This window comes from Nematostella vectensis, chromosome 7, assembly GCF_932526225.1.
Source record: "Nematostella vectensis chromosome 7, jaNemVect1.1, whole genome shotgun sequence".
NCBI lineage: Eukaryota > Metazoa > Cnidaria > Anthozoa > Actiniaria > Edwardsiidae > Nematostella > Nematostella vectensis.
The window spans coordinates 11777639-11803782 of record NC_064040.1 but is presented as its reverse complement, the minus strand read 5'-3'; the positions used below and the strand labels follow the sequence as shown (position 1 = coordinate 11803782).

General features: G+C 41.3%; 3 protein-coding genes across 4 annotated transcripts; 2 read left to right on the top strand and 1 right to left on the bottom strand.

Moving 5' to 3' along the window:
- Positions 1 to 1812: 1812 nt before the first annotated feature.
- Positions 1813 to 5427, top strand: LOC5504797 (kelch-like protein 20). Its single transcript, XM_048729934.1, has 4 exons — positions 1813 to 2946; positions 3434 to 3714; positions 4151 to 4573; positions 5129 to 5427. Exons 1-4 carry the CDS (start codon positions 2090 to 2092, stop codon positions 5371 to 5373), a joined length of 1806 nt encoding a protein of 601 aa, XP_048585891.1. The 5' UTR covers positions 1813 to 2089; the 3' UTR covers positions 5374 to 5427.
- A 1666-nt stretch (positions 5428 to 7093) lies between these two features.
- LOC5504805 lies at positions 7094 to 11307 on the bottom strand. Its single transcript, XM_032373123.2, has 5 exons — positions 11217 to 11307; positions 10358 to 10508; positions 9503 to 9604; positions 8098 to 8188; positions 7094 to 7504 (listed from the first exon to the last, which is right to left on the bottom strand). Exons 2-5 carry the CDS (start codon positions 10462 to 10464, stop codon positions 7415 to 7417), a joined length of 390 nt encoding a protein of 129 aa, XP_032229014.2. The 5' UTR covers positions 10465 to 10508; positions 11217 to 11307; the 3' UTR covers positions 7094 to 7414.
- A 607-nt stretch (positions 11308 to 11914) lies between these two features.
- LOC5504804 lies at positions 11915 to 18604 on the top strand. 2 transcript variants are annotated; one of them, XM_001625639.3, is made up of 8 exons: positions 11915 to 12090; positions 14267 to 14518; positions 15205 to 15311; positions 15690 to 15888; positions 16158 to 16388; positions 16786 to 16885; positions 17351 to 17409; positions 17833 to 18604. In XM_001625639.3, the coding sequence occupies exons 1-8, from the start codon at positions 12036 to 12038 to the stop codon at positions 17880 to 17882; spliced, it is 1053 nt and encodes a 350-aa protein (XP_001625689.2). In that variant the 5' UTR covers positions 11915 to 12035; the 3' UTR covers positions 17883 to 18604. The 2 variants fall into 2 exon arrangements, with proteins under 2 accessions (XP_001625689.2, XP_048585892.1); XM_048729935.1 differs by lacking the exons at positions 11915 to 12090; positions 14267 to 14518 and adding an exon at positions 14833 to 14854.
- Positions 18605 to 26144: the final 7540 nt, after the last annotated feature.

The following is a 26144-nucleotide window of genomic DNA, read 5'->3' as shown; positions in this document are numbered from 1 at the left end:
CGTAATGAGCGAACGCCCATTCCCCTAGAGTTTTGCATTTAGTTTCCGGAACTACCTGTATATTAGCTATGTTTGATCTACGATTATAGGACGAACGAATGTAGTTGAGTGTTTTCAGATAGGAGGGAGCGTTATTAATAATGCTGTGGTAAAGTTGGAGCAGAATTTTGTAGCGTACCGTAAATGTCCAGGTAGCCAGTAACTCAATCAGGACAGGTGTGATGTGGTCAAATATTTGGTACCAGTTCCACAACACGCGCAGCAGCATCGAGGATCCGTTGGAGACGATTCACTAACTTGGCATTTAGGTAGAATAAGAACCAGTTACAGCAGTCTAGGTGTGTCGTAACAAAGGCATGGATGAGAATTTTACAAGCCTTTTCATTTTAAGTACTTCTTTATTTGTCGAACAGAATAAAAGCCACGGAATGCCTTGCTACAAACATTGCTCAAATGTACAATCCATGCTCATGTTCCAATCAAACCAAGCACCAAAGTTCTTCACCTCTGCGACTGGTTTGATTTGACCGACACTTTGTTGATGTTGACATGAGCCAATTACCAAGAATTTCGCCTTAGAGTCATTTACCTTAAAGCGATGGCTGATCATCCGAGCGCGTACTTCAGATATGCATACCTCGATTGTCTTCAAGGCATCTTCTTAACCTGACGGATGTGACGGATTAAAATCTGAGTACCATCAGCATACCCATGTGCGTTGGGGAGGTGTTGATTGATGATGTTAAAAATGCCACTTTCATAAATGATGAAGAGAATAGGACCAAGACAGCTACCCGAGGAATACCTTGTGTTGTTTATGACGATGTTTTTTATCTAATTCTCTTATGCTTTCTAGTTTTGTCTACAAATAGCTCGTTTATTGCTACCCGGAAGTGGATTTTCCTCTGTTGTGGTCTGGGTACGGGCCTGTATATATCTAATTAATGATTACATAAATAAATGTTTGCGTGTATTATTATTATTATTATTATTATTATTATTATTATTATTATTATTATTATTATTATTATTATTATTATTATTATTATTATTGTTATTATTGTTGTTGTTGTTGTTGTTGTTGTTATTATTTTTTTTTGAAAATCCGCGGTTCCGCACAAAGTTTTCTTCATCCGAATCCACAACGCATAATAAAAGAAAACAATCGATTTTTCCCTAAGTCAAGAATCGGCAAAGTCTGCAGTCACGATTCAGAATCCGAAATCCGAAGTTAAATTTTCAATAGATCCGTGATCTGGTACATTTTAAGAATCCTACAATCCGCTCTTTTTTTCCTTTAAATCTTAAAACCGCGTGCCATTTTAGGCCGGATCCGACGATTCGAAAACCTCTTCCATCCAGAATCCCTACAGCGTGAACGGTCTTAAAAAAGATTCCGCAATAGTAATTAAATTAATAATGAAAGGCAAAACGCCCGTCCAACATAAAAAAGAACCAAAGAATGAGTGCTTCTTACGAATACATTGACGTTTTTTTTGTCTCACATATGAGTGAATCTGTCACCGAAACTTGGGCATATTTTAAAGTACACAAATTTGCATAGGAAAAATTTAGTTTTGCTTGATTGTGTTTAAGAGAAGATAGGAAAAGCTTGTTTATAGTATTTTAAGATACATCCAGAATTGTTTTTTATTCATTATAAAGATCGCTTCAGCTTCAACTCAAACAAAAAGTTCCTACAAACATTTTGTTTTGCTTGTCATCACGCTAGGTAAATAATTCATCCGGCTCACGAACGTACATCATACAAGCTTGTGGCGCGTGTCACGTATGGCTCGCCACAATAGAGCACCTGTAAGGGAAGAAAAAAACATCTGTATGGAAGCATGTTTAAAGATAAGATCTCCTGAATGGAATATGGTTGGGAATCGATGTTAGAGTCAAGCATCGATTGAGGCAAGACACCGCTCTACAGTGAAGCCTTGACCTTTTCTTGTGTGTTTATAAAGCCCTTGGCAAATACGTCTGAGCTTGAAAATAACACCCGTATGACATTTCAAAGCGTTAATCGATTCACAAGCAAAGAGTACTCAACGCCGTTTTGAGAGCAACTTTTGATTCTAAAAAAATGAGCTGTAACAAGTTAGAAGATTCTCATGTCTACGGAAGCCATCTTGTTTCGGACGACAGATTTCGCCGGTTCGTGTTTAGAGAGTTGAATGAAATGCGAAAACGCGAGTTTCTTTGTGATGTTATCATACTGGCTGACAATGGTTGTCGCCGATTTCCCGCTCATCGCGCCGTTCTCGCTGCTAGCAGCCGATATTTCCACAAACTGTACAACGGGACGACGCTAGCTCGCTACAGCAGAGAAACCATCTTAAGCGGGATATGTGACAGGGAGCTAGAGACAGTCGTTCACTACATCTATACCTCTGAGGTGTGTATAGACGGAGATAACGTTCGAGCACTTTTACACGCCGCTTATAATCTAGGCCTGGATTTACTGACTTTAGCTTGCGAGAAATATCTGGTAGAAAACGTTCACCACGAGAATAGCATTGAATTAATGGTCCTAGCGCAAATGTATTCGTGTGACAAGTTACTAAAGACCACGGGACAGTGCATAGGAGAGCACTTCTTAAGACTGAGTAACACTCAGCCATTCTTCAGGATGTCACCCCGACAGCTTCAACAGATCATTGCCGATGATGATTTGAATATAAGTCGAGAAGAGGAGGTCTACAACGCTGTAATAAAATGGATAAGGTTCGATTACGAGAGACGGAGGGACGATTTCCCGAACCTGATTAATCACATTCGGCTGCAGTTCATACCGAGGAGGTTCCTAGTGAATACGGTCGACAAGGAGCCACTGGTGAGGTCATCGGAGTTCTGCCGAGGCCTATTAGCTGATGCGCTGGCGCTCAAAGCGGTTGACAGGAAAAAGATCTGCATTTACGGTCATCTGCATCATAAAAAGAGGTGAGAAATAAATGTGTGCACTGCAATCGACTTTCGACCGGGAAAAATGAAATTTAGATAAGTGTCAAGGATCCAGGGGGGGGGTCACTGGTGATACGCCAGTGATTACAAAGGGGTCAAGGCTCTGGTGGGGGTGGGTGGATGTTTCCTGAATTACACAATGCTCTTGAGGTATAGTGTGTACTATTCAAAAATTACCAAAAATACTCCCCCCTCCCCACACCCTTGGGCGCATTGTAGAGTTTAGGTCTGAAAGTTATCAAGTTAGTTGTCTTGCAAGCGCTATTTGAACATTGTACCACAATGAAACAGAAAGCAAAATCGGCGTAAATTCGGAAGTTTGGCTTCGTTCTGTTTTTGATTGACGGTGAAATTCTCACTTCCCACTGTGTCCTCGTATAGTCGCAGAAACTTTTACTTGTTTTACTGGAGTGTTTAAACACTTCCATTTGTGCAAAGATATTCATTCTTTTCTGCTTTATTCAAGATGGCGGACACACCTGATGAAAGTCATCATGATTGTGGGCGGAATAACGGAGGACTCGGACCCAGGCTCTAGCAGTTATTGCTACAATCCGCTGACCAATACATGGTATTCAGTGGCGCGGATCAAACAGGATCGCCTCGATTTCGGGATGTCACGTGTCGGTTATTGGCTGTTTGTCGTAGGAGGGAGTTCGCCTAGAGAGAGCGGCAGTGTCCTGGCTAGTGTGGAGAGGTTTGACCCGAAATACAACAAGTGGGAAAAGATGGAAAGCTTGATACAAGGTAAGAAACTATGAATCAAAAGATGATGTCCTCTATCCTCTGCTTTGAACTTTGGTGTTTTGAAAGTATATTCTTCTATTCGTTTGTTCTCGAACAAAGAAAGGAAAGTGGAAAAAAAACAAAAACAATTGGAGTAGCTAATCACTCTTATTGTAGCTAGATACTGAATTTCGAGAGCGCAGATTCAAACGTAGTCGAGTTGAAGGCATGGGAAGACAGTCGCCATACAACTCATATCCGACCACGGAACACAGCTAAAATCTAAGTGGGAAGGAAGGGGGAAGGTTTGGTGTTGGCCACTGTTTGAATGCATCTTATTATCTAAGACAACAACGAGGAAAGGAAAGGCGGCAATAGATTAGGATATATGTGTCGACAAAGGTATATCACGTATCCTTTAATGACATTTCAGCACCCTAAAAAAATTCTGTTACAGCTCGATCGAAATTTGAGCTGGCAGAGGTAGAAGGGAAGCTTTATTCCATTGGCGGAACGATAGGAGGCGATCCGCTTACCAGAGACAATGCAGTTGAATGCTATGATCACGTGAATAACACGTGGAGTTCACGTGCGGCGCCGCACCAGCTTCGCCATTTCTGCAGCACCGCGGTACTTCACTGCAGGATCTACGCTATCGGAGGTATTTCGCGCTGCGGGACCGTTCTGAGCACGGTGGAACGGTATGAGCCGCAGTACGATAGATGGATGACAGCGGCTGCCCTTAACACGGCAAGGGGCGGAGCATGCGCAGTTGTACTGAATGGTCATATTTACGTGATGGGCGGGTCATCTGAACGGTCCGCGCTGAGCTCGTGTGAGGTCTATAACCCAAGTATAAATAAATGGACCTACTTCTCAGGTAAATTCAGCACTCAATTTCTAGTAGGGGATTTTCTCTAAGCTGGTCACGTGACTTTTGGGTGGCAAAACATCAAAACAAACGCTGGAGAGAGCGACGAAAAAAAATTGATGGCGGTTAAGTTGGTAGTGTAGGATTTCTCCTAGTGAATGGTGATGGTGGTGGTGGTCGTGATGATGTTGGTGTCGACTACGTTTGTAGTGGTAGTGTGATGGTGGTAGTGAAGATGATGATGTTAGTGATATGTTGAGGTGATGTTAATGACGGTGGTGATTTTGGTTGAGGTGGTGGTTTTAATAACGATGGTAGTGATGGCGCTGGTTATTATAGTAGTGGTGGTGGTGGTATTGTTTATCATAGATATGGCGTTGGTGGGTATGTTAGTTTGGTGTAGCTATGATGTTTTTTATCATTGCCGAAACGTTTGACAATAGCGGTGACGATTGTTGTGATGGTGTCTGGTTGAGATACTAAGATTCTACGGGTGCAGCCTTATTTGAAATAGGTGTATACCACTCAGATTGCAAGTAACAAAATGTTTTATTCTATCGTCAGATATGAGCATCAAGAGGGACCGCGCAGGCGCTGCTGTCTTTGACGACAAGATCTATGTATTTGGCGGTTCCTATGGCAACGTCGTGATTGACACTGTCGAGTGTTACGACCCTGCTGTTGGACGATGGGAGACTGTGGCCCACCTTCCAAATGCGAGGCACGGCTTTAAGTGCGCATGCGCGCTTGTGAACAAAGAACTTGTGCGTGAAGTGAAGGTTAAGGCGAAGTCAGAGAAACTCATTTAAAGCAATCCATCTCCAGCATAGCATTATAATTTAAAATAAAAGTTAAACTAGTCTCAAAGTGTGCCTCCATTTTCTTGTATTGTGTTACGAAGGTCGGTAAGGGATAGATTTTTAAAAAGTTGGAAGAATTTTTTTCAAGGATTTATGGAATTTTAACGTTCTAAATGGCGAGGCCTGTGATCACAAACAAAAGTAGTTAAATCCACATCGGTCTAATTCTACAGGGCCGGGCTCCTAGAAAGCAGGTTAATGCTAACCCAGAGATGAATAAGGTTGCTATCCAATCAAATGTCTCGATAACCACATTCATCTGTGGATAAGCGCCAACGAAGGTCGGTAAGGGATAGTTTTTTTTAAAGTTGAGTTAGCACCGGTAGTGCGGGATATCTACAATGCATCTGTTATCCAGGGTTACATTCCAGATGAGCTCAAGGAGTCTATTGTGTCGCCAATTCCCAAGTGTAATCCCCCTAAGACTGTGGATTCCGATCTGCGTCCGATCTCGCTTACGTCCCAACTGTCCAAGGTACTGGAAGGTTTCGCCAATAGTTCATTATTTAACCAGGTGCAGAACCGCCTTGATGATAAACAGTTCGCAGTGCGGGAAAGTCTACCACCCAAGCGCTTGTTTATTTCCTGCATACTATTCTTGAGTCTTTGGACAGGGGAAGTAGTTACACAAAAGTCTTCTTCTCAGATTTCAGCAAGGGCTTTGATCTCGTGGACCACCATGCCTTGCTACAAGAACTTGAAATATTAGGTGTGCATGAATGTACCACACGCTGGTGTGGCGCATTTCTAGTTGATCGCCAACAAAGAGTGCGGATCGAAGATAAATGGTCATCCCAGATATCACCTCGTGGTGGTATTCCCCAAGGGACCAGGCTGGCGCCCCTTTTGTTCGCGGTACTCGTGAATAGCCTTGCTGATGAGTGGAGCACCAGGCTTAAATACGTGGACGACGCTACAGTTCTTGAATTCATACCCCGCAATTCCCCAAGCTACCTGCCAATTGTAGCTTCTGGCCATGGTCGCTACGCAACACAACGAAACATGCGACTAAACCCCAAGAAATGTAAAGAAATGGTAATCGATTTCTTGCATTATAAGTCTACGGTTTTAAGCCCCCTCTTAATTGGCGGTTTTGTTATAGAGCGAGTTTCAAGCAATAAGCTATTGGGTGTCTCCATCTCTGATGATCTGTCATGGAATTTACATTGCGAAACCATATTCAAGAAAGCAATGAAGCGTCTCTACGACCTCCGGGTGCTGAAGAAGAGCGGTCTCGCCTCCGAAGACCTGGCCACAGTATACTGCTCCATTGCTCGAGTACGCCTCTCCAGCATGGGCCGCGCTGCCGGGTTATCTCAGCGAGCTGCTGGAGTCAGTGCAGAGGAAGGCCCTGCGCACCATCTTTCCTGGGGTGACTTATGAGGAAGCTCTACTCCGAGCGAGTCTAGAACCATTGTGTTTTAGAAGAGAGGTGGCCTGTAAGAAATTTGTAACCAGCTTTCAAGCCCGCGTTCTCCTGTCCGGGATCCTTAAGGAGCCGGTGGTGACTGACCTAAAGTACAACCTCAGAGCTGGTTCACAGTCGCACCACGCCTCCTCGGGCAGAACTAATAGGTTCAACAATTTTATCACTGTAAAGTACCAATGAATATTGTGTTGCTTGTATAAGTTGCTTTTAGTTGATGTTGCTGACAAACCTGTAATTCAGTTACGACTGCAAGTGGTTTATTAAAACGATTGGTTGATTGATTGATTGATTGATTGACAACCTGCTTTCGAGGAACCGGGCCTAGGATGACAAATGACAGCTGCAATCTTTTGAGGTAAAAAGTTCCAGATTTTTATGTCCAAGGAAATGAATCGCTGGTGCCATAACTTCACAAGTAGGTGATTGCAAAAAATACGATATTGTCAAGTCATTTTACAACTGATTTTCAAAAATAATTACAAATATTGATTTTATAAAGAGATTGTTGCTGTGAGTGTGAATAAGGGCGTATATCATCAAGCATGTCACTACCCTTGTTTGTTAACTGCTTGTAGTCATCACTATATGTCTGTTCCATTTATAGCAGAACAGGACGAGACTCTTCAGTAACAACGAGAACCAGAGGCATATCTAGAAAAAAAACATCTTGAATTGTAAAAAAATAGATACACACATGGTTTACTACAGATATACACTACTGATCTTGTCAAACTAAAACAAACACAAATAAAAATCTTAATATATAAGATGGATAATATGGTGGACAAACATGATTTTAGCTACAACATTGTTCTAATAGCACATGGAGAAATCAAACAGGCGAACAGTTGTAGACTTAACCCCATCAAAAAATCTTTAGCTTGCCAATATGACCTTAAATACATTCCTCTCTATAGAATAATTATAGTTTATCTCTCAAAAAGAGGGGCAAACTCCACTGACAACATTGTACTGTTCAAATGTTACATTTCCTTATCATCTTTCTAAGATTTTACAAATCTTGTTCAATATATCTGACAAGGGAACACTATAATATTACACGACACAATGGTAAACTCTTAATACAGAAATCAGTATCTTGGAAAAAACAAACTGTGCTACGATATTTTCAGTTGATTCTCCTTAGTTCGTAAAATTGAGAACCTCTTTGAAATGATTATGAAATGGAAGTTCGAAGAAGACCCTACAATTCAAAGATGTTTAGTAAAATTAAAAAAACTTACAGTGATAGCCAGAAACCAATAAAAAGCTCCATAACAGTCAGAAAATTTGGGGGTGAAAAAATGCCAGTCTTGTTTATTGTTGTACCAGCAACTGCAAAACAAAAAAAAGCATAATATAAAGAGTTGAACTGTTTACAGTCATGCCCGCCCAACCACTGCCACCACAGAAGTTCATGACAAGTTTTTGACAAGTTTGAAGGCTTCTGGTTTAGAAAGCAGTTCGCTTTGGCGGAAATTTTTAATCCTTTTCCAGTTTTCAGGAACCTCCGTTGGGATTATTCTTCATTATGGATATAAATTAAGCTAAGGAATACTTTAATTTGCATGTTATTTTGATCACACACTTTTTGTTAATAAAATTCACTTTCTTGAAATAAATATCTAATCTCGCCTAAAATCGTCTCGGTAGGTTTTATGCGAATTGAGGCTACTCCTTATTTTGTACAGAGAAAGAATGCTAGGGCTCCACCAGGAGGGGAAATATAGTAAGCGAGAAATAGCAAGACTGCTACATGTGAGCCGACCGTATGTTGACATAATTGTGAAGTGGTACAACGAAGCCAATGTTTCTATCCCAGCCCTAAAAACAACACCCGGCCCATACAAAATCGACACTGCACCAGAGTTGAACGCCTCATGAAACCAAGTATTTTTGGTAAAGAAATACAGCAGAGGCTTTTTTTAGTACTTTCATTAGTACAGCAGAGGCTTTTATTAGCACTTCATCGGGAAATGATATTCACAAATCATTTCACAAATAAACAAAGTGTCACGAACCAAAAACGGAATGACAAGGAAACACATAATTGTAATCCTGTGTGAATCAATGACTCCCGATGTTGCGATAAAAACAGATAACTATCTCGATGAGATTGCAAAATTAAGGGAAGTGTCATTATTTATCATGGGGGTGATCAAGGGGGGGGGGGAATAATTTATTATGAAACTGCAGAAATAAACCAACTAAATAGATCCCTAATCCCTTTTTCAGAGAGTTTATTCACTTCTATTTATCACATTTGGGCTAATACTGTAGCATCAAAAACTTATTCAAATATAATAAATATATTATACGCTTGTGCGAAGTACTGTAATCAAGAATATTGTACATTGTTTTCTTTTCTTTCTAACTTTCTTAGAACAACCTTGCTAGTGCCTCTTTAAGCTTGAATTTGCCTGCTTTTTATTCGGCTTGGACTTGGGGGAAAAGTGGATAAGCCTGCTATCTGCCATAGCCATAGTCCCAGGGCCATAGCAGGCCAGGGGGGAAGGGGGGGGGGGGTGTTTGGCACAGATACATAAATAAAACTGGGAGGAGGAACAGCTACGTCCCTATTCTACTAGTCATTTGCTGGTCTGGTCCTGAGTTTACCCCAAGCTGCTTTGAGGAAAATAACTTTCTTACCTGTTTATGGTGAAAGACCCACACCAAGACTTGAAGCCAATAGAAACAATAGTTGCAGCAAGACAACCAGCACACATCCCAGTGAAAAACATGCTTCGCATCCTATTAAATTAAACAATGAATTTTACTTACAGTGTATTTCTTCCAAGAAATTAAAAATACTAAACAGTAAAACATTGACGCCTCAATCGAACGTGATGAGAGTTCCATCTCTCACGACTGTGCACTCTCACTGATTAACATTCACTTTGAACATGCTCAAATTCAACACAAGAGTTTTCACCATTTGGTCACATAAATAAGAGTTAAGTCTTTTATTACTATAATGCCCTGAGATGCCCGTAAAATATAGGCCCAACTTCAAAACGTCAGAAATGCAAACTGCCTTTTGGATTTTTTTTTTTTGAAAGATGTGTTTAGAAATTATTCTTCTATGGCCTATAGGATTCTGAAGGGAAAAGCTGTCCGTTTTCTGCCGAAAAAGTTGCCTCGAAGAGTCGAAGTTGTGATTGCCAACCTGTGAACCTTCCTACCCCTACCCTGTTTATTACTAGTGGGGAGGAGGTGAACAGAGATGAGGGAGGAAAATCGCCTAAACTGTTATGAATCACGTCTAAAACGGAACCACATCAATGTATGACAACATCTTCAAGAAACTGGCTTTATTACAGATATATTGGGTAAACAAATTAAACATAATATTCGATACACGAACATTTCGTCAGGTTTGCCCGTGGTCCTAGCGACATTCGATGTTTACCGTATCTTTAGGTATTAAAAAAATATTGAATGTTTCAAATACTAACAAAATGTTCAGTGCATTATAACATGACTATCCAGACTTCTAGACCTTACCATTTTCTTTCTTGTAGACGAAGTTTGATTGCTAGAGTATCCGCCAGAAAACTCACAACACATAGAAGTGCGGAGACGAAACACCACATTCTTGATCCACCATCCATATGCCTTCGCACTTCAAATATCTCCCCGAATAAAATACACTGCCCTGCACAGCGATAAAGTGATATCGTGATAAGTATTAGACTGGCCACATTGCAGATCCAGCTTAACAGTAGAAAAAACCCGCTGAGCCGAACATCAAAGCACTCGATTACAGATGACAAAATTCTTAGCCTAAAAAAAACCATAATAACTTTTGAAAAGTCATTGAGTTCACTAAGATATTTACGTCATATTTAGCTGGAATAGCGATTATTGAATTATTGATATTGAATTCGGGGATTAATCATGGAGTTGCATCAAAGTTTTCCCACAAGATATCATGTTCTGTTGAACTCCGAAAATTGTTTATCACATCAGTCACGGTTGGAATCCTGCAAGGCGTCCCTTGAATTGAGTGCGCGGCCCTGACTATGCGTCCAATCTCGTTTCCAGAGCCCACGGCCAGTGCTGAAAAACGCAAGACTAGTTCCAGTACCGCGCGGTTAAACCAGCCTTTTTGTTTTGAAATGGCGGCGTTTTACCGGCGAACTGTCACATTTTGGTGAATGTTAAGAAAACTAGACCAAACCTAAGGCTAAAATTTTCTTTATGACTCCCTCATTATCAAACAAATCTGTCATCTTTTGTACAGTATGGTTTTAATGCTGTACAGTTAGTCAAAACAACGACTGAAGTCATCCTTTCGTGAACGAGTCAACAGCCAGAACACGCGCATGCGCATACGTTGTTCAGCACTGTCGAGCCCACGTACCTTTCTGGCACAAAAATAAGTGGGCTCTGGGTAGACTCTGGGCTTCTCTGTTGTTAATGTTCTCTACCTTCCCTTCAAAAGTTGCGGTAACCTAAGAACAAAAACACAACAACCCCATCTTTGTTAACTATGGCCGAGCTGACCTCGATGCCCTTGGTACCCGAAGATGGATAGCTCGAGTGATAAATAGTTCGCCAAGCATTCGGGTGTTCGGTGGAAAAGGACCAAAAAAAGTGACGTGAATAAAAATCTGTTTTTTTCCCCTGTTGCACTGGTGCTGTGCATTGCACCTTTATATAAATGGTCAGGGTCCTTTAAAAAGGGTCAACTATAATACCAGTTTCTTCCACTAATTTTTGTCGTTGATGTATTCGCCGTTTGCACCGACAAGGCTGATAACCTTTTTATGCAATTTGCTGTGTGATTTTATGCTTTTTGCATTGGATTAGGGATTCCCCAGGGTTTTTTTTCGGTGCTTTTATTAGCAGAGGCACCCGGATAAATCAAATCAATAAACATGCAAATTACATTAGTCGTCATATGCACTTGACAACAAAATTTTAACAAACAATCATGAGCTCCAATCCCTATTATATACTGTTGCTAACGGCAACACCAAACACTTTTTTTCATTGGACGCCATCTTACAATGACGTCATAGGGTTATTATGCATTTGTTTTAATCGATGACTCAAAATAGAATGTAAAACCGTTCCGTCATCTTTACAGGAACAAACACTAGGACTCTACAGCTTGACAAAACAACTTGAGCTTTGCGAGTCTTAGAGTATCTAATACAATCCAGGGAAGGTTCTCGTCATGAAAGCATACAGTGTATTGTTTGTCATCACCGTGTTTGGATGTGTATTCCTAGGTAAGTGCTGAATATATTCATCTTTCTTGTTATGTAATTTCGTCTGCCTGCGTTAGTGATCGTAGTTCTGAAAATGTATCGTTGAAAAGTAATGCATGACATGTTTTTACCACAAATGGTTTGCAAATCCACAGAAAGTTCGACACTATATTTTATACGGCTTTATAAAGGCCAGAGCGTACTCTGCTTATGAGAATATTAGAAAATATATTACCGAGCTGATTTTCAGCTGCCGCTTGCGCGAGGACGGATGACCTCCAAAAAAAGCAGATGAAAAGTGATCTTTCCTTTTAAACACAAGCACAGTTTGCAGAGTAAACAGTCTTTTTCGTTTTCCGGGTATGACAAATAGCAAAGTCCTCTTAACGTCTGTTTATTTATTTCTAGTGAAAATTGTTTTGAATTGTGTTATGGTTAGCAACAGAATTAATTAAGCATACTTTCTATTTTAAAGTCTTGTTCTTCTATGCTGTTAGAAATGGCTTACCAGAGTCATGTAGCATCTACTTGGAAACAAAGATTCTTGCCTAAACAAACAACAAAACTTGAACAGACCGGTTGTGTCTTTTCGTTTAAGCGCAGTCCTAATGGTTTATGGAAATTTCCTAAAAAGTAATAAATTATTGACGCACGAGGGGCTCCTTATTGCCCATGGTATTATGCAGGATTGTCGAAAAGTCTTATTTACTTAAATTGGTTACAACAATTGCAAATTTTATAAAAAAAATTGACATTTTCAACTGTTTCAATAAAATAAGAAATATAAATAGAACTTTTAGATCCTAGACTTCGCTAAATTTTGAAGCTCCGCGAATAAGCTTTACAGCCTTTTCTAAAGATCGGCAAAATACAATTTGTTTCTGAATTACTCATTTTCTAACGTCAACCAAAGCTAATTGAATGCGGGTTAAAGAAAACCGTATAACTGCTTACTGTACAAGTCCCGCCGCCTCCCCCTAGCAATAGCCCCGATATTAGTCTCAGCGTCGTCTTTGACCTGAATTTCGCCCAACTCAATTTATTCGTCCATTATGTGGTTTCAGCCTTATCGTAGGCAAGGTTTTATGCTAACCAAGCTATCTCATATTGTACGACTACTATAATTTTGCTCTTCAACAGCACGAGTTCTTGACGGCACACCGCTTTGTCACAGACCCGGCTAGAGCTACATTTTCGTCGGGTTTCTTTGGGACTCAACGGGTTCGAAATTTACGCCGGGTCAGCTAATTTTAATTTCAGGCCCGTACCCAGGGGGGCGAACGCACCTCCCCCCCCCCCCCACAACGTTCTAAGGTCCACTTTCGGTTCTCATTTGTAGACAAAACTAAAAAGCATAAGCTAGATCAGTCTGGTATGTAGCCAAATCCGACAATTAACATCCCGTGGCAATACTGCAAAGGCATATAAACAGTTTTTTACGGGGCCGTTCAGAGAACTCACCCCCCCCCCCCCCCCCCACATGAAAATGAGCTAGATAGATAGATAGATATTTTATTCATGGCACCTTATAAAAAATTTACATCGGCGTAAATCCACAAATAATGTTTTTCTTACTTTGCCTTTTGCATTTTTTTTTCTTGTAATAATGTTTTTCTTACTTTGCCTTTTTCATTTTGCTTTCTTGTCATCAAGCTTCACATTTCTTGCCTTCATACATTCAAAAATATGTTTCGCTAAGCGCCGATTCACGTTTTCATTCCGGCTCAATCCCATAATTCTGACGAAATTATTTTCTTTGTTGGCATGGTGTCTAACATTGATACCTGCATGCGTTTTAAGGAATTCCAGTAAATTATCCCGATCATTTTTATAGGCCGGACATTCTAACAGAAAATGCTATTTATCCTCCACTTTACCTGTCTGGAATACTAAGCATTTTCTTTCGTTAGGTTTTTTATATGGCTTTTCATACCTTCCAGTTTCAATTGCTAGCTTATGATTGGTTAGCCTGCATTTAGTAAGAGCAATCCTATGGTCAATATTTGTTACGTCCGTTAGATAATCTCTAAATTGTGGGACAGTTTAAACTTTCTGAGCATACGCTGAGGTACATTTTGTCAGATTTCGGCCATCCCCCCCCCCCCCCCCCCCCCCCCCGGGGACGGCTTGGCCTTCTTTACCACAAAAGACCTATTACAGAGAAAAGTTTATAACATTTGCTACTTGTGTATGGCAGCATCCTGCACGGAGGAGAAATCAGATGAAAAGTCCACCCCGGCACCGGTGAAGTGGGGTGTCCGATTTTCGGACAAGGAGCCCTGCATGTGCGCTGACCCAACTGGCACACCCCACCACGCCCGCCCATCTCACCACCCCCATCAGCCCAAGACACACCACAAACACAACAAGGACCATCACCACGGTCGCCGTAATCAGAAGCGCCGCATGCATACCCCTATGTACTGCAAGTGCCTGCCTAAGATGACAGGTAGGGTATACATGATTGTGAAGTTGGGTAATCAAAATACTCATCTAAAATGACAGGTAGGGTATACATGATTGTGAAGTTGGGTAATCAAAATACTCATCTAAGATGACAGGTAGGGTATACATGATTGTGAAGTTGGGTAATCAAAATACTCATCTAAGATGACAGGTAGGGTATACATGATTGTGAAGTTGGGTAATCAAAGTACCCATCTAAGATGACAGGTAGGGTATACATGATTGTTAAGTTGGGTAATCAAAGTACCCATCTAAGATGACAGGTAGGGTATACATGATTGTTAAGTTGGGTAATCAAAGTACCCATCTAAGATGACAGGTAGGGTATACATGATTGTGAAGTTGGGTAATCAAAGTACCCATCTAAGATGACAGGTAGGGTATACATGATTGTTAAGTTGGGTAATCAAAATACTCATCTAAGATGACAGGTAGGGTATACATGATTGTTAAGTTGGGTAATCAAAGTACCCATCTAAGATGACGGTGAGTCTGCATGACTTATTCATATGCAAAGTAGGGTGTACATGATTATTTAATAGGATACACCGTATCTCCTGAAGATGATTGTAGCGTGTATGTGATTTCAGCTCTCATAAGCTCTTGTATGCTCATATAAGACATCGCAACAAGATATTTTTTGGATAACATTTGTGTCGATCTCTACAGAGAAGAAGTTTGCCGTCAAAATGACCTTCAACATGACCTTCGTGGATGAGATGAAGGATGTAAAGTCCATCCAGGCTCAGAAGCTGATTGGACAAGTTGAGACAATGGTAACCATGTCAACCCACTGCCATAGTAAAGTTATGAATATTGGAATTTGGGACCCTATTTTCTGTCCCCAGTGCCCCGTCCCCTTCTACAGAAATAAAACTAATTAAAGGCTCGGTATCTATTCCCCCGTCCAGTCAACGTTTTATTCAATGCAATACAATTGATGATTTTAAGAAAGTGACATTTTACAGGATTTTTACCAAATAAACTACAGAATAGATTACCGTGAAAACGCTCTTTATAGTCATTTGCGAGAGTGTGGTAAGTTATTGTCAACGGTCTTACGCGCAACTCGTAATGAGTAGGTAAGAAATAAATTACTTAGAGATACAAGGCATACCAGGATCATCTTGAACTACAGCCGTTTTTATTTCTAGATTCGTAAAATCCTGAAACCCAAAAAGATTGGCAACTGGAAGTTGTTCAAAGGCAGCGTGATCGTGTCCTACGAGTTGACCTACGACATGGCCTCCACCGAGAACCCTGAACCTGCTATTCGGGCTGCTATCAAGAAGGGCGAGTTGAAGGAGCTCAAGGTCGTGGAGGAGCATGTTTACGTACAAGACGCTTACCCAGGCAAGTCTATGAACGCATCTCCATGTCTTGAAAAACCGGCATTTCTACTTGATTAATTCAGGGGTTTTACTTTTGACAGTTCGAACTGTTAAAAAAGGAACATTTTCGCTCTGAATTTTTCATTGCCTAAAGATAGAAGCTCAAGTAGAACTGTGACATCCCCCGTGGGGATGGCACAACAAAAAAATAAAAAAATACACAACAAGGGAGGGAAAATGGGGACGCACTAGATAAAACACTGTAGCTGATTTTTGTGCGGCGCTTTTCAGGCGTGAAAATTGGACAATGGCAGACGAACGAGGACGACCACGAGGAAATGTGCGAGGATTACCACTACAAGCACGGCAAGGCGGGAGAAGAAAAGATGATGAAGGAAGAGTGCATCGTGCTGCAAGAAAGGTCGTGCTATGAAGTGAACAACTCCTGCGAGGGAATACTGCTCAAGCGAGAGGTGTCTTGCTTCCATGGCTGCAGCAAGTCCTGGTGGGACTACGGATGCTGTGAGTATCGTACTACACAAGGGCTTACTTGAAGTATACTACCCAAGGGGTGGGGGGGTTACTTGAAGTATACACTTTCCAAGTGGGAAAGTGCGCTTTATGGATATACGCTTTATGGATATGTGCAATTAGTGTATGTGCCGTGTACTCTTGCGCCCCTGCCTCTAAAAATGCTAGAATGATGATCGTCCAGACGCATGGTTTATCTGCTTACCCCTAGCCCTGCGAGCACCCAAGTCCATGCTTGCATCCTCCCCAGACCCCCCTACCCTCCCCGCCATAGAAAATCATGGCTACGTTTTCTTAGGCACTGATGTCTTTATGTACGCTTCCTTATGTACTGATGTACATATGTTTGCTTTCTTATGTACTGAATGTTGTAATGTGACTGTTCTAGGGCGTTACACTCATGGCCACCGTGTTATTTACCTCGTGTGTGGTGTGATTGCCGCCATAATGATGTTAACCCTCATCATCTCCCTTGTCGTCAGGAAGAGGTAGGTCTCTTGGATAAGATGTCAGAAACGTTCCCTCAATTTTCAATCATTCTCATAAAGATCACCATCCTTCTGTTATTGTTTATAATCGAAATACTAAGGTTTATTCGCAAGGAAACTAAAAAAATCTATGAATGAAGTCTAATACATTATTCATGATATTTTGTTGAAAATGTCTTGGTTACTTGCTTTAATTATCTAATGGAAATGGATGCTTTGTGTGACTCGCCATTGAGCGGAAGCATAAAATGGCGGCATGATTGGCCTTCAATATTATGATAAATTAATTATGTGGAAAGAAATCATCATGTGAAACAATTCATACCTTACCTAAGGCAATAATTTTTTTTTATGGCAATAGCTTTCAGACGTCAACCGACGGAAATGAGTGCTTCCAATACAAGCCCTAGGGGTGGTTGTTTTTTGCCCCCAACTTATACGTATGCTTTCTATCCTGGTGTATAGATCCTTGCGGTATGTAGAGAAGAGGACCTCGTCTGACAGCGACCTCAAGCACCTTACTGGTATGAAATGAACCAATTAGCGAGCAAGAAATCCCACTGCTTGCTTTTAAGCCTTTGCATTGATTGGACAAAATTCAATATACACCCGGCAAAACAGTTGCGTAAATTTACACCAAAAAATGAAAGAAATAACACTTGAAAAACGGTTGCGTTATCAATGGATTGTCTTTCTACATCTTTTTACGTAAGGGGGTGTTTATTAAATTACTTTTACTAAAGATGGGGGGATTTTATGGTGTCCTTAGTCCTTTTTCTCCCTCAAGATATTTTTTTAAAAATTCTCCCTTACAATCATATTTTTAGATTAAATATTTAAAAAAAAGATATTGCATTCCGTGTGAATAATCGCTTTCTCTCATAACGCTGTTTGTAATGTATAGTATGGTGTGCGCCGGTTTGTTCTCATCATTGTTTTTATTTCAGACGCAGATTACTGTGCTGGTCCCTTGCCAACCAAGACCCCCCTGGCTTGAGCTAATGGGTCTCCTGGTCAGAAGAGCCATAATCAGGACCCCCTGGCTTTTAAAAGACATGGGCATTAGCTCCACACTTGCACGGCTACCCAGAGAGTTGCTTGATAACCTCCTACTTGCACGTATTTATAACAGGGTATTCATTCATTCACTCAGTTTTGATATCAAATACAGTCCAGTAGAACCTCGATAACGAGAACTTTTATAAATCCAACTCCCTCTTCCTAACTTTTTTCCCCCTAATTTAGCTCCTTAGTTCCTTAATTTCTATTCGGATAATTCGAACTCCGTGCTTATTCTTGAAAATAGTTCGAAGTTCCCAAGAGACCAAATTTAGAGTCATCTCCACATGGACAATTCGAACTTCCCGCTAGCCAAAAATTGGTTCCTTTAAAAATCCGAGTTAACGGGGTTCCACTGTAAATACTTATTGCTACAGTTCCGATAATTCAGTTTCTAGTAATCTTTTAGATGAGTGGCTATTGTAAATATAATTTTACATGTTTCTGAGTTGCACACTGATCTGGAGGCTGCACGTTTTGTACAGTGAAATGAGTTTGGACAAATTTACGTTCAACGGCTTACATTTATGATTTCAACCTGTATTAGAATTTCAACCTGTTGTAATGTTTGAAAAATCATTTTAGAAAACGTGTCATTTGTAGCATCACTTGCATTTCATTAACCTAATAAAACCACAATAAAAACTTTGAAAAAATAAACTGCTTCTTGGTTTTCGCTGAACTCTTCTGCGATGCTTCTTGTCTTGTTCAGCGCTTGCGAGTCGAGTCGACAGGGAAAGTTTCAAAATGAGCGTGAACTTCTTAAATTGGTGAGATAAGACTCGATTCAATTGAAATCTAAAGACTGGTATGTTTCTAAAGTGTTTTTGCGCTGGATTGGCGATTTGTTGATTCCGGCGATTTTATCTGGTCTCGTGTTCGTAGTGGTTTCGCGTTCGTAGTTAGGTTGAGTTACACAAGCCTTGTCTATACTTCTATTCTGATGGAAACACATCGGGCCTCAAACTCGCGATTTAAACATTCTAGCCAAGTGTGAACTGAATTCCGATACCAGCGCACACTCTAGACAAACAACGCACCCATTTTGAACGCCCTGTTACCTTTAAATTTTCAAAAGTTCATTTTTGTCCAAAACATCCACAAAACAAAAAAGAACGCAGCGGTAGTTATGGAAATTATCGATCATAGTTCTCTTTTCCCCTAAATAATGGTAAAATCTGAATAATCTAAGTAGACAGAATTTCGGGAATCGCATACACTTTTTGACAAACGCACACATTTTTACTGCACAGTTCCCAATAAATATTAAAAAGTTCATTTAAGTACAAAATGTCCACAAAACAAAATAAGGCGCATCAAAAGTCTAGGAAATTATTGATTATAATTATCTAAGTAACCACACACTTTTTTAGTAAACGCACAATTTTCGACAAACGCACACAATTTGACCGCATATTTCCTTATAAATATTGACAAGTTCATTTTAGTACAAAATGTATACAAAACAAAAAACGGCGCATCAGAAGTTATGGAAATTATTGATAATAGTCCTTTTTTCTTTGAAAAAAATGGTAAAATCGGAATATCTCGATACCAGCGCACACTTTTTGACAAACGCACACATTTTTACTGCACATTTCCCTATAAATTTTCAAAAGTTCATTTCAGTACGAAATGCCCACAAAACAAAAAAGAGCACACCGTTAGTCATGGAAATTATTGATCACAGTTCTCTTTTCTCTAAAAAGGTAAAATCGGAATTATTTTAGTAAACAGAATTTCGATATCAGCGCACACTTTTTGACAAACGCACACATTTTGACCGCACATTTCCCCGTAAATTTTTAAAAGTTCATTTCAGTACAAAATGTCCACAAAACAAAATAAGGCGCATCAAAAGTCTAGGAAATTATTGATTTTAATTATCTAAGTAAACAGAATTTCGATACCAACACACTTTTCGACAAACGCACACAATTTGACCGCATATTTCCTTATGAATATGGACAAGTTCATTTGAGTACAAAATGTATACAAAACAAAAAAGGGCGCATCAGAAGTCATGGAAATTATTGATCATAGGCTTTTTTCTCTGAAAAAATGGTAAAATCAGAATTCTCGATACAAGCGCACACTTTTTGACAAACGCACACATTTTTACCGCACATTTCCCTATAAATTTTCAAAAGTTTATTTCAGTACGAAACGTTCATAAAACAAAAAAGCAAAAAAGAGCACACCGCTAGTCATGGAAATTATTGATCATAGTTCTCTTTTCTCTGGAAAACTGGTAAAATCGGAATTATTTCAGTAAACAGAATTTCGATATCAGCGCACACTTTTTGACAAACGCACACATTTTTACCGCACATTTCCCCATAAATATTGACAAGTTCATTTTAGTACAAAATGTATACAAAAGAAAAAACGGCGCATCAGAATTTATGGAAATTATTGATCATAGTCCTTTTTTCTCTGAAAAAATGGTAAAATCGGAATATCTCGATACCAGCGCACACTTTTTTACAAACGCACACATTTTTACTGCACATTTCCCTATAAATTTTCAAAAGTTCATTTCAGTACAAAATGCCCACAAAACAAAAAAGAGCACATCATTGGTCATGGAAATTATTGATTACAGTTCTCTTTTCTCTAAAAAAGGTAAAATCGGAATTATTTTAGTAAACAGAATTTCGATATCAGCGCACACTTTTTGACAAACGCACACATTTTGACCGCACATTTCCCCGTAAATTTTTAAAAGTTCATTTCAGTTTATCTCCTGCAGTTTCCGTGTCCGAACACGGTCCCATCTATAAACAAGGTGAAATTGTATTCCTGTCCAATAAAAGCAAAGCTGATAAATTATCTCAAAGAAACGCTTGGCCATATGTGCCATATGCTAAGCCATATCTCTCTTGTTTTACTCTCAAACCGAAAGGGAAAAGCATCAGTCTGCATCATCAGCACAAAAAAAAAAAAAAAGAGATACATACATTATAAAACAGAATGAGGGCCATTAGACGGGTGTTGCAGACTGGCAAGCGTCCGGACTCCAGATGGTCTTGGGTTGTGTGTGTTGCTTCATTTTTTATACATTTTCTCGTCGGAGGGATCTCTAATTCGTTTGGCACGATGTTTCTAGCCCTTCTCGAAGAGTTTAAGCAAAGTGAATTAGAAACAGGTAAGGAAAGATTATAAAAATATAGGAGAAACGTCTGTACCTAGGGCCTCGTTACTGGTAATGTGTTGGCTAACTGATGTTTAGAATTCATTTGAATAACCTTTGCTACTAGGGCAGCCTAAAATAATATCGGTGGGCGGCAAAATTGGTAGGTCGTAAGAAAATTATTAAGATTGTATTATTATTTTTCTTTTTTTTTTGCTGAAAGAAGAAAATGCTTTTCGTTGTAGCGTCTTTGAAGGGATGTAAGAGATAAGTCTAAACGCCATCCACAGAATAGATATTCTCCATTAAAAAGAACTGTTCACTCAAAGAGCCCTTGTCAGCCAAACCTTTTTTGTTGTTTTTACTTAATATTGCAAGGCACATAATGTAATAAAATCTCGAAATAACCATCTAAAAACAAAGTTTGACTCTTTATTCACCAAATTCAATCGAAAATACCGCATTGGCTTTTTCAAACCAGCCGATGGAAATGGATGCTTTTTCATACTTGGTACTTTGCTAGGATGACAAAATGGTGGATGCGTCTCCTTGGTACGTAATGGTCAATTCTCTCGTCTTTATTTCAGCCGGTGTAGGCTCCCTTGCCATAGGCATGACCTATTTCTGCGGACCTGTTTCCTCTGCCCTGTGTCAGCGGTTTGGCTGCCGCGTAATAGCATGCGCAGGGAGTGTCCTATTCATGACGTCATCGCTCATTACGTCATGCACGACGAACATCCCGCTAATGTACGTCACGTTCGGGATAATAGGAGGATTCGCCCTCAGCTTGATGTATTTCTCGTCTCTGCTCGTACTGATTGAGTACTTTATCAAGAGACTTTCACTCGCTAACGGTATCGTCTTAGCAGGCTCCGAGAGCGGGACATTGGCATTTAGTTTTCTTTTAGGTAAGATGTGCTCAAAATATGGCGTCCATGCCGGATTCAAGGCCTTAGCTGGCTCATCTGTCATAGGAGTTATTGCTTGTCTTGTGTATTTTCCTGTGATCAAAGATGAAGAGCGATTGGATGAGCATTTTGGTCACGACATAGCGCACGTGTCTCTACGTGACAAATGCACGGATGCCGTTAGACTTGGCATTCAGTGGCAAAACAAAGCGTTTGTGCTGTGGATCTTTGGATTGTTCCTGGTGTTTTTTGCTGTGTATATCCCATTCACATATTTGGTAAGTGAGTAACTAAATGCTTGCCTTGACGGGGACACGTGTAATGGTAGAGCGCAGGACGGGCGGGGTGGGAGAGTTGAAGGGAGGGGGAGTTTGGAGATTGTTCAGAGAGGCGAAAAGGGGATCGGGAATAAGATGGCAAGCATAATTCAGAGAATCGAAATCGTACACTGAATTTTCTGGGAAACGTAACATCAACAAAAAATGAAGAAAAATAATTCCCTTTTTGTCATAACCTATGACCATTATATGGAGAAAGAAATAACATTGTTAGACTTGTTTAAGTATTTCTTGATCTCAAATTATGAGGTTTATGTACAAGTATTTTGGTAACGATTAAGTCCAAATCACTGCAAGCGCCGTCAATAAACATAATCACTTTAGTTAGGCTAAAATCATAGCTTGGATTGGCTGATTTGATTTCGTGCAAGGTCAAAGATATCATAAGCGAAAAGTCCAGCATTTGTAAATACTTCAGATGAAAATACTGAGTTTTTCAGCGAGGAGAGAGGGGGGCGGGGGGCTGGAAGGCGTGCTACGCTAATGAAGCATTTCAATGTTGCCTCTCCAGCTCAATATTAATTATGAATTTCTTTGCCCCAGGTCCAAGTCGCGCAGCTCAAAGGTATCCCACCGTCCCAGGGCGCACTCTTGGTAGGACTCATGTCCATGAGTGGGACAGTCGGGAAGATCGTGTATGGGCGGATCGCGGACTTGCGGTCGGTGAACCGCCTCTATCTGCTCCAGGCCTCTCTGCTCGCTATCTCCATTGGAGCGATCGTGTTTCCGTTATCGCGCTCGTACCCAGTCTTCCTTGCATACGCCCTGGCCCACGGGCTCTTGGACGGCGGGGCTGCAGTCCTGCTTGGACTCATCACTAGAGATATAGTTGGCAAGGAGCTCATGTCTGCAGCAGTTGGCAGTATGTACGGGGTGGCGGCGATCCCCTTGAGTGCCGGGCCCCCTGTGGCAGGTATGTGATGAGTTGGGTCTGGGTTCTATTTGGAGATAGGTGGCAAGGAGTGGGTGCTGCTGTACGGGGTGGGGGCGATTTCCTTAACTACCGGGCCCCCTGTGGCAGGCATGTGCTGCGAGAGTAGATAATCTCTTACTCTCGCACTTGTCTGGTTCTCTGATGTTGTTTGTCTGGGCTCTCATGACGCCGTGCGTCATCCCAATCTCTCTTTAATCTAAACTGTTGCCTTGTTCTCAGGTCTGATGTTTGAAAGCTTCGGCTCACATGACGCAGTGTACTATCTGGCTGCAGCGCTAACCCTGGCTGGTGCCTCAATCATGAGTCTAATTCCACGAGTCTCACGCGAGCATCGCGCGAGGCTCGAAAGATTACTACTCGGGATCGACGAGCGCTCCGACAACATATCGACAATTGACGACCAAAAGCTCGCGGAGCTACTTGAGTTCAACTCGCCGGGAGAAATGATGCTCGGGAGACTTCGGGCGCGTCTCGACTCCACCTCGGGCTCGGTGTGCTCTCGCCGATCATCCAGCTTTGTTGGAATGTTCGGAATCGTCGCGGACGATAACTATCGCGATGTGTCGTCGTATAGAAGTCGGCTTGGCTCGGATACTATCAGCAACATAGATTTGTCTGCTGTAGGGAACAGACGATCGTCTCGCCAAGGATCGATTATTTCTCGGCGGAGCTCGTCTTTTGGTCGGAAGGGATCAAGACCATCTCGCCTTTGCTCGGTCGCTGGAGCACAAGGGTCGATATCATCTCGTCTGTGCTCGGCTATTAGTCGACAAGGGTCGATATCATCTCGTCTGTGCTCGGCTATTAGTCGACAAGGGTCGATATCATCTCGTCTGTGCTCGACTATTAGTCGACAAGGGTCGATATCATCTCGTCTGAGCTCGGCTATTAGTCGACGGGGATCGATGTCATCTCGTTCAAGCTCTGACGTTGGAATAAAAGGGTCGATATTATCTCGTCCGAACTCAGAGTTTAAAGTACAAGGGTCGATATTATCTAGTCCGAGTTCAGACGTTGGAGGACAAGAACCGATATCATCTCGTCAAAGTTCAGAGGTTAAAGGACAAGGGTCACTCCCATCTTGTCCGAGCTCGGCTATTCGTCGACAAGGATCGATAATACCTCGTCCATCTGCGGTTAAAGGAGAAGAGTCGATATCATCTCAACAGGGCTCGGCCGTTGGAGGGCAAAGACCGCCATCATCTCTACAGAACACGGCTGTTGTACAGCATGGCTCTGGATTATCTTTTCCTGAAATCGCATCATCACCCGATCCACTCTTACCGATAGAAGAGAGGCAGGTCAATATATGCGCCAAGCCAGCGGGTATCCCCAGTGGGCACAGTCTCCCAACGGTCAGTGGAGAAGAATCATCATTTGGAAACAACCTCTCAAGGGTACAGCAATGACTTTATTGTAAACTATCCTGTATATTATGGAGCATCTTATGTGGTATGTCATCCGTGTGTCTTGTTTTGTCACGATATCTATATGATTTGGTTTTTTATATTTCAGAACCCAGGACAAAAAAAACCAGCCATAATTAATAGGCCATACAATCGTTTTTTTTTATGTCCGTAAAGAGCTGGGAGAGGGGGAGGGGGGGTCCGTAAAGAGCTGGGAGAGGGGGAGGGTGGGGGTCCGTAAAGAGCTGGAAGAAGGGGGGGGTCCGTAAAGAGCTGGAAGAGGGGGGTGGTCCGTAAAAAGCTGGAAGAGGGGGGGGGTCCGTAAAGAGCTGGGAGAGGGGGAGGGGGGTCCGTAAAGAGCTGGGAGAGGGGGAGGGGGGGGGGTCCGTAAAGAGCTGGGAGAGGGGGAGGGGGGGTCCGTAAAGAGCTGGAAGGGGGGGGGGGGGGGTCCGTAAAGAGCTGAAAGAGGGGGGGTCCGTAAAGAGCTGGGAGAGGGGGAGGGGGGTCCGTAAAGAGCTGGAAGAGGGGGGTCCGTAGAGAGCTGGGAGGGGGGGTCCGTAAAGAGCTGGGAGAGGGGGAGGGGGGGTCCGTAAAGAGCTGGAAGAGGGGGGGTCCGTAAAGAGCTGGGAGAGGTGGAGGGGGGGTCCGTAAAGAGCTGGGAGAGGGGGGGGGTCCGTAAAGAGCTGAGAGAGGGGGGGTTCGTAAAGAGCTGGGAGAGGGGGGGTCCGTAAAGAGCTGGGAGAGGGGGGGTCCGTAAAATGCCCTGCCAGGGATCCAATTCTTGCAAAGATTCTATTGATGCCATTATAATATCCAAAATAAACTTATAAAGTGGGAAAATAATGATAACTGAATAAAGAAAATAAAATCAGTTATCCAAAATTCCCTTGAATTGTGGCATAACACATTTAGTCTGGGATGTAAAAACCAATTTCAAAGTAATAAGCAAAAATAAGTACATATTGGTTTCTTGTATCGGCTGCTTTTAAGAAGCTTTTGTATAGGAATGCTCAGGAAGACGTTTTTTTGAGACCTTTTCACGTCTTTTAATATACTCTTTTTTTATAAGAACGTTCAATTTTCAGTGGAAAAAAAATATATAGTACCCAACGATCCATAGCAATTATAAGGTTGTTACTATGAGCGCAATTTGGTTCTGCGTTTTAGAACGCATCAGGACTAAAAAAGAAACAAAATTTCTGCTATCTGAGCCTTGGCATATGTTCTTAGCATGTTCTTAAAATTTGATGAAATCTCAGGCTGGACGTTCTTAAAAAGGTTCTTGTAAAAAAGAGTGTGTTAAAATAAAAGCAGGTGTTGCTGATAAGGGTAATTAGAAAAACATGAGTTACCCCTGGAGAGAGGATATGAACAGTATTTTGTCATTTCTACAAAGCTTTATCTAATTGTATTTGTCACTGGCCCACAATGTTTTCGACGAGCGATGCCATGCCAAGAAAGATGAATGTCTCGATTTATTT